Raw genomic sequence first — 13,947 nt, 5'->3', positions numbered from 1 at the left:
GACAGTGACAGAACAAAGACTCTACCAGCTTTAGTTCAGAATTACTGGTATTTTTTACAACAATGTTACTACTAACGTTTCTTCATTGTAAGAACAATTTTCGACCACAATCCACAAATGCAGAAAACATCAAATGGAATACATCGGGACATGGAAAAGATTCATCAAATCCATTTTGGCTATTCAGTTTTGGTCAAGTACCGAACTGCAAAGGCCAGGCCCAAAATCATAAGAGGCACAAGGAATTGCAAGATCCTTACGAGGAACTCGTTAGGTTTTGATGGAACGTGAGATGGAGTCTGTGCAGGAATGTAGGTTCGTTTTAATGGGATAGTTGAGGCATCAATTTCACCTATGTAGTACTTATCCATCATTTCTTGAGCAGTGACACTGTGCCCCACATCTTCAAAATCATTAGTTGCATCTTTTCCTGCAAACATCAAATTGAGACACCCATTTCAGATCCCTTGGAGGTTCCAACCAAGGAGCAACGAGATCCCAAAATGTTTGGTTTTGAAAGCATTCTCCAGTCTTAAGTGCACGTTAGATATTTCTAAAATCCACTGTTTAGTATTTCTTTTGTCTCTGACATCACAACTTGATTCAGTATGAGATTTCTTAAAAAAATATAGAGGTATGAGATGTCATTTCTAGTTTATCAGTTTCTATTTGAATAATGTCCTTGACTGCAAAAAAATTTAGCAACCAGTGAAGAAAAATAAGTCGAAAAGTGCTAACGGTTGAATGCCTGTAAATATAATGCAAATCAAAACTTTTACCAGTTGCAGCTAGCAACACCTCATCGCCACCAGGATGATCTTCCATAAATGAGGTTACGTCATACACCTGATAGATGGCAATTTCAGAAAACGCAGTTAAGAGCAATTAAAATATGTGAAAACACACAGGAAACAGCATCAATCAAAAAAGTTTATCAAGACAGCTCAGAAGTTCAATTCAATCATCTCACAAAGTCAGCAGATCCCTGCAACGTCTTATGACTAACTTCGTATGTTTGTTTAATCCATGAACACATTGCCATCACATTAAGTCACCAATTAGCACAAAGAACTGAGAAGTGCTAGTTCAGAGAGCCATTACACTCTATATTAGAATAATTGCAATAAAATTTTACTAGTGACGTCCCTCAGTTAAAATGAGACATACATAAGCTATTATCTTCGGACTAGTTCAATTCAATCAACTCGCAAAGTTAGCAACTCCCCAACATCTAATGACCAGCTAATATGTTTGTTCATTGATTAGTAGATACATGAACACATTGCTATCAATGTAGTTATTAATTAGCACAAACAACTGAGAAGTGCAAGTTCAGATAACTATTCCACTCTATATGGGGATTAATGCAATAAAATTTTACTGGTTACTTCCCTGAGTTTGAACGAGACGTACATTAGCTATAATCTTCATACACGAGACGAAGGGCACCAATTACATATTTCATTAACAGAAAGATTATCAATGTGTTCTTAAGTCAGCCAACTCAGAAATGCACTGAAGGTGTACATGATTTGCCATTTCAGATTTTGAGCCATTCACATGACATACTTCGGTTTTCGTTTTTTTTTTTCTTTCTAACATGTGCAGCCATAACAAGCTTGAAAACATTGACTTATCACAAATCTAATACAACTGTTCATTTGACAAACCAATAGAAGGAAAAGGAAAAAACTACCCACCACTTTCCACTGACATACTGACATTAACAATCCATTAACCCACAGATGAAAGGTTTACTGGAACCAAAGTATTGCTTTAAATGCCCTATTGATACATAACATCAGCCAAAAGATGAATTAACGGACAAAACACTATGGGTATGAATAGGGGTGGCATCGAACCGAGCCGGTTTGCAAGCGGCTCGAACTCAGCTTGGTTCAATTCGGTTTATCTAGATCTCGAAGATAAGACTCTTTTGAGTTAACGAGCCGAGCTCGACCAAGCCATGGTTCGGTTCAAAAGCTCACGAGCCAGCTCGTTAACGGCTTGGGAGCAGGAGCGAGAGCGAGGGGGGGAAAATTCTTCCTCCCCTCGTCACCGTCGAACCCCTCCCATCCGCTATTGTGGCCACCGCCTTCGCCGCTGCTCGGTTCGATTTCTTCCTCCCCTCGTCTGCCTTCACCGCTACTTCCGTCGCAGCCGTCAGCCCTGCAACAGGTCCTTGCCGGCGCCGCTAGACCCCCTTCCCTTCGCGTCGTTTCAGCAAAAAACCAGAGACCTAAGTTCACGGGGAAAATTACGTGCAACTTTCGCTCGTGCGAGATCATAAGCAAATGAAAAAAAAAAAAAAACTCTTTCTTGAACTCCGGTTGTCCCTTCCTCATGGCTCATGAAGAAATTGAAAAAACATTTTAGTAGAAATACATTTCTAGGGACTATTAGTGGGTTTTAAAAAAAAATATTGAAAAGACATTTTTAGTAGAAATACGTTTCTAGGGACTATTAGTGCCTCATGTTTTTTGGAAACATTTTTCTAATTGGAAATTCTTATTAAAAAAATCATATAATTTTTTTAAATAAGATTTTCCTACCAAGATGGGCTAGAAAACCGTATAGAATTTTTTTGAATAAGTATTTGACAATTGATGTTATAGTACTTTTAACATCAGGCAATTTTCATAGCAATTTTGTGTTTGACATTTTATTTGGTTAAAAATATATCGATAAGTATAGTAATATATTAGATTAATTATTATTTTTTATTTATTTCCCTGGAAGAGACAATAAGAGGTCCATTTAACTTCCCTAAGAAAATTTTAAAATATTTCTTGTAATTTTCTAGTACGTCACTAATAGTAATAGAATGTTATTTAAAGTGTCTTTTGGAAATATGTATCCTAGGAAAAACATTTCTAGTTTTTCCTAAAATATAAATTTTCAACCAGAGCTCTAAGGAGGCCATAGTAAATTTATGGTCAGATTCAGAAATTAAAAAATAAGATAGACAATATTTTGGGTAAAAAATATTAATATTGGTGCGTTCTAATCCATTATCATTCTTTTTTTAAAATGTATGCATAATTTTATATATAATTTATTTGACATATATTTTATGCAGAGTATTAAATTTAGGTTAAAGCTTGAACTCGGCTCGAGCTCGAGCTCGATTACAATTTTAGGCTCGAGGTTAGGATCGGCTCAAACTCGAGTTCGAAATATTTAAATCAAGCTCAGCTCGAACATAGGAAGGTTCGGGCTCAGCTCAATTCGATGCCACCCTTATACCCAATTTTAAGTGGAGGTCATGCCCAATTTTATGTAAAATGTATACATAATTTTATATACAATTTATTTAATATATATTTTTTTAAAAGTTTTAAATGCATGTCGGAGCTCGAACTCGAGACATGTATTTTTTGAAAAGATTTAAATAAATGTTGAAGTTCAAGCTTAGCTCGAACTCGGTTAAAATTATTAGGCTTGGGCTTGATAACAATTTTAGGCTCGAGGCTGGGCTGGGCTCGAGCTCGAGTTCGAAATATTTAAATCAAACTTGGCCCGAACATAGGCAGGTTTTATGTTCGGGCTAGGCTCGACTTGATGCCACCCCTAGGTACAAAGAATACATACAAAACTTAAAAAGTCAAGGGATTAAGTGTCATAATGAAATGTAACTACTTTCTGGCACCTTTGGCACTGTGAGGACATCCTTTCTCATCCATGAAGTGTTCCATCTCAAGGAAACATGATCCATATTCATTCCCAGAAATCAGTGAACTAGCACTGATCATCTAACGAGGACCAACATGTTTGCATGCAAAACTTCTCCAAGTTCTAAAAATATAAGAAGACAAGTTAACATTCCACAGGGCAGAGTGGAATGAGAGCCGAGAGAGAGTCTAAGATGAGACATGCATAGCAACTATATCTGAATAAAAGCTTGTATTTGATCTCTGCCATTAATATTTACTTTTTGAAAATAAATGCAAAGCGTAATTAACCACGCTAAGAAGCCCATGAATGATAGCGATCACCTTGGCAGCCGGAGGATATCCTCCGTTCCCTTTTAGTTTCAGTAATCCCTATCAGATCCTAAAAGCACAAGACTTGAAACAAGGTGCTATACTGTCCAGACAAACACAACTGACCTCTCTCATCAAAGCATAATTTTCTCAAATACCAAGCCACCTAGAAGTAGGAAAATAGACATCTCAATCCTACCTCCAACACCCCACACATCAATCCATGAACAAGAGATGTTCGATAAAATTCAACACAACCACGAAAATAAGGAATAATCATGCTGCGCTTATAAGCAAAAATAAAAGCGCACCTTTCCGGAGATTATAAGCCAGCAATCCTTCGTCAGATTATGCTTCGCAACCTCGTCAAACACAAGGATCTTGGGTTCCGCCGCCATGCCTGTAGATAATCTACAACGACGGATCAAAATCGGACAGGTAACCTAAACAAAATTTGAAGAGAAGAAACAATCAGCAAACGGATGATCATTACTTGACCCAATTTATACCCTCGAAACTCCTTCAGTCGATCGAATCGACACCCCAGAGATTGGACTCTCGCACTCTGTTAACTGAAAAACAAGGGGAAAGACAACAACAAATACACGATGGTGGAGGCGCAGGGCTGTTATCTGTCACCAACAGGGCACAAAAAAAATGCTAAAAATGGTCGCGCGCGTCCTGACCGTGGGGATGAATCCGGACAGTTGCAATCGCGAATGGAAAAGGGCAATCGCATGACGTGCAACACGTGTGACTCCTCGTGAGGCACGTGTTGTGCGTTTGCACGTTTGTGCATAAAAATGTCCGAAACCGGTGCAAAGCGAACGATTCGCCCGATGCGAGAAAATCGTCACGAATATACATTACAGGATTATTTTTTATTAAATTAAACATTTTTATTAAATTTTCTTAATTTTTAATTTTTATTATATTAAACAATTTTTTGATTATTTTTCTTATGTTTATACATTATAGGAAAGATTATAGTGTCTGAGTTTAACCGAGAAACAAAATTAAAAGTTTTTAAAATAATTAAAAAATAATTAAAAGTTTTATTACGTGGTGGTACCTCTTTCGAAAATTATTAACATCACATTGGTTTAAACATGTTCAACCAAAACTAAACAACCTCTCTAGTTCTGTTAAGAGGCACTCGTGTGTGTAGGGGTGGCATAATTAGTAAATAAGAAGAACTGTCATAGAGATGACATAGAATCGTAATTAAACAAGTTGGTATGTGTCCTCTTATGTTTTTTTTTTAAGCATGTAGCCTTCAAAGCATTGTAGTCATTGTAAACACCTTCACACAACTATAAATATAGCCTCAAGGCATGAAGTAAAACATTCAAGCCTTTCTTCTTGGCTCAAATTCATCCATACACTAATCTCTCTTTTCCTCTTCTTTCTCTCCCTTGGTTTCTTCTCTCCTTTTTATCACGGTAGTAGTTTTTTTTTTACCTTTAATCACTCATAACTCTTTTACTTAGTTGTTTTTCTCCTACCATCCTTTTTTTACTGTCGTTTACCCTCTTAGACCAACCCCTTGGTGCATTGTTTTGGTTGGTATCCATTTTTATATATGGATGTTTTTAAGCCCATTGAGACTTTTTTTTGGTACCCTTTGGTTTTTATCGCCGTCTTTTGAGTGATTGACATTACCCTCTTCAGTGATTATTATTTGTTTGAAATCCTTGAAGGTTGGTTTTGACCTTTTTTTATCACCCTTCTTTTACTTTTTGAGAGTCTACGTCCCATTGAGTACGGGACACATTGATGGAGGAGAAAATTACTATAACTATTTTTTTGTATCAAGCTGGTGTTATTGTCATTACCTCCCAGCTTGAGGGGGAGAATAGAAGGAAAAATATGAATGATAAGATTGCAAGTTGAGTGATGTAGTGAAATATGGATGTTGTTATCATTTGAGAAGAAAAAAATAATCTACAATGAAGAATTCCACTTGTTATGGTAATAAAATTTTATGTGAGTAGAATATCCAAGGGGGAGAACAAGATGGCAACAAGATGAAGACTACAAGTAAGATGTGAACAAGAATAAGATGAATCAAAGCAAGGCAATATAATTTTATTTTTCAAACACACAAGTTTCTTGACCAATATTATTTGCAAGTTCGAGGGGGAGTGTTAAGAGACACCCACGTGTGTAGGGGTGGCTTCGAACCGAGCCGGCTCGCGAGTGGCTCGAGTTCGGCTCGGTACCGGCTCGATTCGATTAAGTATCTATCGAGCACGAGCACCGAAATCGGCTCGTTTACCTTAACGAGCTGAGCTCGATCGAAACCAGGTTCGGTTCGTCGGCTTGTGAGCCGATTCGAGGTGAGTCGGATCGGTATCGGGTCGGGAGCGGGAGCGGAAGCGGGATCGAGAGAGGGGGGGGGGGGGGGGGGGGGGGGGGGGGGTGAATTTCCTCCCCTCGTCACTGCCGAGCCCCTCCCGTTGGTTGTTGTCGCCGCTCTTCACCGGCCATCTCTACCGCAGTCGCAGCTGCTCGCCGGCCGCCTCTGTGGCCGTCCGTTCGATTTCTTCCTCTCCTCGCCGTCGCCGCCGCTTCCGTCACCGCCCCTTCCATCGCCGCTGCCTCCGTCGCAGCCATCATCCCCGACGACATGTCCTCCCTGGCACCGTAACCCCCTTCCCTCCGCGTTGCCTTGGTGGAAACCCATAACCTAAGTTCAGGGGAGAAATTAGGGGAGAAATAATCTCCCTCCTCCCCCGCGCGAAGATGATCTCGCATGTGCGAGATCATAAAGTAAAAAAAAAAAATCGCTATAAAAATTAAAAAAAAATGATAGAAATAAGTTTCTATAAACTATTAGTGTCTCATGTTTTTTAAAATATTTTTCTAATTGAGTTTTTTTATTAAAAATCATATAATTTTCTAAGTAAGATTTTCGTACCAAGACGGGGTAGAAAACTGTATAAAATTTTTTTGAATAAGTATTTAACAGCTGATGCTGTAATACTTTTAGCATGAAGCAATTTTCATTGTAATTTTGTGTTTGATATTTTATTTAATTAAATTTTTATTGATAAATATAATAATATATTAGATTGATTATTAATTTTTATTTATTTCCCTAGAAGAGACAATAAAAAGTCCATTTAACTTTCCTAAGAAAATTTTAAAATATTTCTTGTAATTTTCTAATAAGTCACCAATAGTAATAAGATTTTATTTAAAGGTTTTTTTGGGAATATGTATCATAGGAAAAATATTTTTAGTTTTTCCTAGAATATAAATTTTCATCTAGGGGGATTCAAAAATTACAAAACAAGCTAGACAACAATTGGAGTAAAAAAGATTAATATTGGTGCATTTTAATCCATTATTGAAATTCAATCATGAACCTCCCCTATCATTATATTTTTTAAAAATGTATGCATAATTTTATATATAATTTATTCAAAGCCACCCATACGGGCAAAATCATAAACAAGGAAAAAAAAACTCTTTGTCCCTTCCTCATGACTCTTAAATAAATTGAAAAGATATTTTAGTAGAAATACGTTTCTAGAGACTGTTAGTGGTTTTTTCAATAAATGTTGAAAAGACATTTTTAGTAGAAATATAGGGACCATTAGTGCCTCATTTTTTTCAAAATATTTTTCTAATTATAAATTCTTTTTAAAAAATCATATAATTTTCTATGTAAGATTTTCTTGCCAAGATGGGTTAGAAAACCATATAGAAAAATTTTCAATAAGTATTTAACAGTTGATGATATAATACTTTGAGCATGAGGCAATTTTCATAGCAATTTTGTGTTTGACATTTTATGTGATTAAAAATTTATCGATAAGTATAATAATATATTAGATTAATTATTAATTTTTATTTATTTCCTTAGGAAAGGCAATAAGAGGTCCATTTAACTTTCCTAAGAAAAATTTAAAATATTTCTTGTATTTTTCTAGTAAGTCTCTAATAGTAATAAGATTTTATTTAAAGGATTTATAGTTTTTATTTGGGTGATTGCAAATTGATAGTGATATTTCATTAATTTTATTGTGTTTGATTATTGTATGGAGTTTATTTATAATGTTATGCAGTGTATGGAGTGTTTAGACTATTTTATGGACTATATAAACAATTCCATGGAGTGTTTATGGAGTGTTTATGCAGGTATTATGTATATTGATTATGCCCAATTTTAAGTAGAGGTCACGCCGAATTTTATACAAGTATTATATATATATAGATTATGCTCAATTTTAAGTAGAGGTTATGCCCAATCTTATACACGTATTATATATATAGGTTATACCCAATTTTATGTAGAGGTCATGCCCAATTTTATGTAAAATGTATGCATAATTTTATATACATTTTATTCAATATATATTTTTTGAAAAGTTTTAAATGTATGTTGAGGCTCGAGTTCGGCTCGAACTTGTTGGGCTCGAGCTCGATAAAAAATTTAGGCTCGAGACGAGGCTCGGATCGAAGCTCTGATCGAAATATTTAAATCAAACTCTGCTCGAACATAGGTAGGTTCGGGCTCGGCTCTGCTCGATGCCACCCATGTGTGTAGGGGTGGCATGGCTAGTAAATAATGAAAACTTTCATAGAAGTGACATAGAATTGTAAGTATGCAAGCTGGTGTATATCCTCTTATGTATTTTTCTTTTTGAAGCATGTAGTCCTAAGGGCATTATAGTCATTGTAAACACCTTCACACAACTATGAATATAGCGTTAAGGCATGAGGTAGAACATTCAAAACTCTTCCTCTTGGCTTAAATTTGTCCATACACCTTTTTTTTTTTCCTCTTATTTTTTCTCCTTTGGTTTCTTTTCTCCTCTCTCCCAAGAGCTTGAGTTATTCTCTTCTCTCCTTCCGTTAAGATCTCTTGTGTTTAGTGTTGCCCATAAAAATCAACAAGTTCAATTGTGAAAACAACTATACACCTATACATTTTTTTTTGGCTCCTATTAGATGACTTATAATGTGCAATACTCGATCCATATTGTTGAATGTAATTGTGCTAATCCTACCCTCATTGATGGGATAGGAACCACGGAAAAAAGATCATGTTGGTTCAAGGTGGAAATGAGTTTTGGTGACCTTGATATACGAGGTTTCATTACTGTCTTACCCTTTGTATATTTAATTTTTTAATTAAATTATTGTTTTAATTTATTTTTATTTTAAATATTTTTATTTATAAGCAACTACTTGAGCTAAGGTAGGGACAAACTTGAAAATCAACCTCGTTGTAAAATGCAGTATGAGATTGCGAACTAGTGAACCAATTGAAAAGTCATCTCTATCATTTAACAAAACTGAGACAAAGTTGCAAGATAATTAAAAGATAAAGATATGGTTGTAAAACTAACCTCCATCGGGAGGAGGGGCAAGAACAGGATTACGGGGTCGATTGGATTTCTTAATAGGATAACACTATCATATATATCAAATTTTGAAGGGCTCTAATAAAATATCTCTAGGCCTCTTATTATAAATCCAAGGCTGCTACTTTCCATAAGGTTGATTAATATGTACACATGCACTATGCAACAAAATATTAGACCAAAACACAAATTCCTTACAATCTCAAACAATTACACGATAATAAAGTAACAAAATGCACACCACCCTCTTAATCAACCACCAGACTTGGATCCAGTCTTCCACTATAACAACTGCAGATAGAAAGAAACATTTTTTATAAAGAGAAAAAAATAATTATAAAAAATAGAACCGCTAAGCAAGTAGTTCAATTCTTGTATCGTGGGTTAGTTATAATTTTTATTTTTATACAATAATTATTGTGCTAATTTTAAAGAAAAATTAAGAAAAGGGACACTGACCTTAAAGTAAAGAAGTTGATTCATTTTGTGCAACATCAATAGTTGAATTGTAACCGGAGGAAGAAGAAGAAGAATCGACAATTGGAAATTCAACATTTGAATCAACCTCGAGTGATCCTGGTGCTCCAGTAGTGCTATCAAATTCGGGATGAATCTTCCTCTTCAACATTTTGGTAAACACCTGTCCATTGAGAAGCATATCAACTAAATAAATTTTTTTCAATAATTGAAACACAAAAAAAATAAAAATTATTAGATGCATTTTCAAAAAAATAAATTCTGACTCTAACACGTGAAAATGTATCAAAATATTCAATGTATGTACATGTAATTGTGACATTAGACATTATAAATTTGCTCACCTCAACTTTGGTGGAGCCACATTATTTGTACACATGACATTATTGGATTTTTATAACCTAGCATGGTAAAAGAGTCACAATATCATTGTTATGAAGGAATTTTAGTTTTTTATACGGATAATATTTTTATTGTATTATAATGACTCAAAATATAAATAGTTATGTTATATTTAAAAAAAAATATGTACATGAATTACTTGTAATGTTTTAAATGTTATGTCACTTCATAGCCTCAAGAAAGGATAACGGTGTGGGTCCTACAGTTCAATTATTTTATCCTATTAGTTTGTTAATCAAAGAAATTAGGGGAGTCGTTTTCAGTTAAAAGGTATTTAGTGCCACCCTAAAGCAACGACCGTCCCCCACAGACCCTGGCGACAAACCTGCACTGACCAACCACTTTTAACGACCAACCTCGTGGCACTTTGTCGCTTTATGACAAAGCCGCAGCTGAAGAACAAATAGATTTCTTCGGTTATATTTTTTACTCACCATGTCAGCAAGTAAAATTTCCTCATTATGGAAGATGCCACCAGTAGTGTCTAAATGGGTTGGGTTAGAATCCGGTTCAAGAAGACTCGATGCCACCCTGGCAACTCGCCCATTAACTCCTCTACGTAATAGGTTATTAAACCCTAGTTTTTAGAAGGGTCCAACGAGTCAGGTCGGGTCGGGTCGGACTTTTACTTCGACCAAACGAGTGAAAGAAAGCATTAATTGATGAGAGAGTGAGAACTTTACTCGGTGTATTTTTGTGGTTGGACGAGAATCCTCTCCCTTCCAAGGCATCAGCTTCTTGGCGAGCGATCCCACGTGTTTCTTCCGGCACGTCGGGCTCTTGCCGGAAACCGGCGTGGGTTTGAGCAATTCCGCCGGCGGAGGAGGTGGAAGAGGCGTTGCCTCAGCTGAGAAGAGGTCGGCCAGGGTCGTTCTCTCGCTTTTCTTCTTCTTCTCGTCCGTCGAGTACTCCAGACCGGTTTCAACGATCTCCGTCTCCGGTTTCATCAGTGGGAGTAGCTTGTTGCAATCCTTCTCAGCGTGACCGGCGGTGCAATCCTCACGGGAAGACTTGTCAGCGCCCGCGGAGACGGCGTAGGCATAGTTGTTTTTCATCACTTCGTGGGGTTGGTCAGAAGGGTAGTACTGATCTTCTTCCTCCTTTTCTTCGATAGGATATTCATCTCCGTCGTTGGAATGTTCGTCTTGGTAGAGATCCAGCTGGTCGAGGCCGAAGGTACCGATGGCGAAAATGCCTTCCGGCCAGCCATTGAAGGCCTTGATCAGGTTCACGTGATCGCGCAGCAGAGCCTCAGTGTCTTTCTCGACAGCCTCCGTTTTCTTCACTTCCTCGTCCCATGCATCTACAACCATAGAAGAAAAGTAAAAAATACATGAACATGAAACAAAAAACCAGATAACACTTTCTTTACAGTTTACTCTTACAAAGAAATATTGGATCATCACCATGAATGGAAATTTTATGGAGGAAAGAATCATCGTCTGAAGAATTTAATCTTTCTTGAAACCGGTGTGGCTACTGGGAAACTCAAAAAGGCTGGCACAGAAAGCAGAAACTTAAAAAAGAAAAAAGAATACATATTGAACTTTTCTTAATAAAATATGCTCTTCGGCTTATTTAATCCGTTCTAAACACGAGTTCCTATTGAAGATATTATCATAGGAACGTGGTGCAATCCGCCCTCACTATTCTCAAATAAGGGAGCCATTTCATTAAAAAAAGGCATATTGACTTAGTTAGTTTGGATTTTCTGAGTTCTGCTCTTTCTGCTTCTTTTCATCAGCTGCAACCGAAGTAGCAGAAAGAGATAGCTTTAGGTAGATGAACCCGGCAACATAACCAAAAAATTACTGAAAATATTAGTTTTTTCTTGAAAAAAGCATTACGAACGAACTGTTTTCTGAGAAATCGCTATATGAGCAGCTGGCAAAGTATACTTTTTCGTTCTTTCGCTTATCAAAACAAAAGCTGTTTTAAAAGGTGACTAATGTTCGTCCCATGAACATGTAAATCGCGTTGAAGGATACAAAAACTCACCTAATTTCTTCCGAGAAACCATGCAGTAGTCGACGTTCGTATGGAACTTCCGGTGAACCCAGTCGAAGATCTGTAAACTCGAAGAAAGAAAAAAAAAAAAAAAAGTTCAGACGACCAAACCATTACAAGAATGCGAGAAGGTAGACCCACCAAGATCTTCCAATTTTTTATTTCTTTCACGGAGAGAAACCATCGTCACCTTCATTTTTCCTCGCTGAGGAGAAATCAAACCCTCTCGACAAGCAACAGTAGACAGAAAGGACGACGAAGCAGAAGAAGAAAAAGTGGTAATAAGCATAAACACCCAACGGGTGCTATAAAGGAAAGATGAGAGGCCCTGAAAAGATCTAAAGATGAGATCAATCAAATTGAGCCCACCCTATTAGATGATCCTAATTTTGCCACATGGCTGTTTGACCAGACCGACCTTTGGTGGATAAAAACAGGTCAGTGTACGACGACGGGAGGCGTCGTTTTCCTCAAAGATCGAGCCACGACGTTCCTCTCTCGCTGGCTGGTTCGAAACTGCGAAATTCCACGATCCACAGTTCTTAGACACGTAATTACATAAATACCCCCGTTCTTGTAAATTATCATATTACCCCTATGCTCGCATAATATCTCCTTAGTCCTGAACGAGAAAGAGTTTACTCTCCATTATACTCATTCTTAGCAACCAGCATGAAACAACCTCGAACATGTGAAAGAGAGATCTCTCATGGTAAAAGATGGGTTTAAGGAATTCTGATCTGGTTTAGCAAATTCAGTCTGTGGAAAAACCAGTCCTTATTTGACATACAAACATGAGGTTGCAGCCAGAGCTCCGTTCCCATACTTCATATTCGAAACCTCTTTGGGTAACACCCAGATGCTTATCTTATAATGATTTGTTTGCTATCCCATAAAAGAAACTCGATCCACTGTTTGATAGAAACAGCTTGAAATTGCATGCACTGTTTACAAATAAAACCCTACAATCATGAGTTTGCTCCATCTTCCTCTCGTCCTCGTCTTCGTTTTCTTGACCACCACTCGCCTTTACAGTTCATCATCCACACCAATAAGAGAGCTTCGGTTCCCACCGACTCCTGCTCTCCACCAGAGGGGAGATATTTGCAGCCAATCCGGCAAACCCTGTCCATAAGAAGCCGTTGATGGGCGACAAGAACTCGCCTTGTGGCCAAGGGGGAAGAAGTGCCCTCATTGACCTAGCAGAAGCTGTGTCTTCTTGACAGCTTGCGCCTGGTCTTTTGCTCCATACTGGGGCGGAGGAAGAAAGCAACGCGCATGCAAGGTCGGTTGTACCGTCTCCCAGCCGGCTTGAAACGAAGGGTCCTATCGGCCGAGGCCTAATCCCCGCCTTGGATCCTTCCGACCCAAAATAATCCAAAGGGGACGAGTGTCTTCGACATTTTTACGGACCGGCGCCGTCACATCTTTCGTTCATGTTGGTATCTCAATGCCAGGGAGAAGCGTTGCTAGCTAGATTGCCCTCCAGATCTCATTCCCTGTAAAATATATTAAATCATCAAAAGTCTCCTCTTAATACCAAATAGAAATATTTATAAAATTGGTTTTAAAAACCATACGATAAAATTAAAATGTATATAATGAAATTATATTACCCCCAATGATTTCATATCCTTGTTGGACTTTGAAATGGGCTGGATCCGGGTCAGACCTTCATATGTTCAAGTCTTATTCAAATATGG

At 37.3% G+C, this 13,947-nt stretch overlaps 2 protein-coding genes across 3 annotated transcripts; both read right to left on the bottom strand.

The window, feature by feature from the left end:
* Positions 1-10: 10 nt before the first annotated feature.
* On the bottom strand, positions 11-4,649 carry LOC137933944 (cytochrome b5-like). Of its 2 annotated transcripts, none has more exons than XM_068778083.1 (4): positions 4,477-4,649; positions 4,295-4,394; positions 780-846; positions 11-430 (listed from the first exon to the last, which is right to left on the bottom strand). In XM_068778083.1, the coding sequence occupies exons 2-4, from the start codon at positions 4,379-4,381 to the stop codon at positions 180-182; spliced, it is 405 nt and encodes a 134-aa protein (XP_068634184.1). In that variant the 5' UTR covers positions 4,382-4,394; positions 4,477-4,649; the 3' UTR covers positions 11-179. The 2 variants fall into 2 exon arrangements, with proteins under 2 accessions (XP_068634184.1, XP_068634185.1); XM_068778084.1 differs by having other exon boundaries at positions 4,295-4,383.
* Positions 4,650-9,529: 4,880 nt separating this feature from the next.
* LOC137933941 (protein TILLER ANGLE CONTROL 1) lies at positions 9,530-12,505 on the bottom strand. The gene is made up of 5 exons (XM_068778080.1): positions 12,435-12,505; positions 12,236-12,305; positions 10,921-11,540; positions 9,818-9,998; positions 9,530-9,649 (listed from the first exon to the last, which is right to left on the bottom strand). Exons 1-4 carry the CDS (start codon positions 12,438-12,440, stop codon positions 9,819-9,821), a joined length of 876 nt encoding a protein of 291 aa, XP_068634181.1. The 5' UTR covers positions 12,441-12,505; the 3' UTR covers positions 9,530-9,649; position 9,818.
* Between the last annotated feature and the right edge of the window lie 1,442 nt (positions 12,506-13,947).

Source organism: Aristolochia californica, unplaced genomic scaffold (genome assembly GCF_029961685.1).
Source record: "Aristolochia californica isolate CCGP_79_NKW_82.1479 unplaced genomic scaffold, dmAriCali1.0.hap1 SCAF_6, whole genome shotgun sequence".
In the NCBI taxonomy this organism is placed as follows: domain Eukaryota; kingdom Viridiplantae; phylum Streptophyta; class Magnoliopsida; order Piperales; family Aristolochiaceae; genus Aristolochia; species Aristolochia californica.
The sequence above is the reverse complement of the archived record's forward strand: the minus strand, read 5'-3'. Positions and strand labels throughout refer to the sequence as shown.

What these genes read in the sequence shown, in the direction of transcription:
- LOC137933944 (XM_068778083.1), bottom strand. Translation starts at nt 4,381, where the DNA reads ATGGCGGCGGAACCCAAGATCCTTGTGTTTGACGAGGTTGCGAAGCAT. An exon ending in GGCTTATAATCTCCGGAAAG is followed by an intron (nt 847 to 4,294) that starts GTGCGCTTTTAT and finishes GCCATCTATCAG; the next exon opens with GTGTATGACGTAACCTCATT. An exon ending in GGTGTTGCTAGCTGCAACTG is followed by an intron (nt 431 to 779) that starts GTAAAAGTTTTG and finishes TGATGTTTGCAG; the next exon opens with GAAAAGATGCAACTAATGAT.
- LOC137933941 (XM_068778080.1), bottom strand. An exon ending in GGTTTCTCGGAAGAAATTAG is followed by an intron (nt 11,541 to 12,235) that starts GTGAGTTTTTGT and finishes CTATGGTTGTAG; the next exon opens with ATGCATGGGACGAGGAAGTG. An exon ending in CAACCACAAAAATACACCGA is followed by an intron (nt 9,999 to 10,920) that starts GTAAAGTTCTCA and finishes CTCAATGGACAG; the next exon opens with GTGTTTACCAAAATGTTGAA.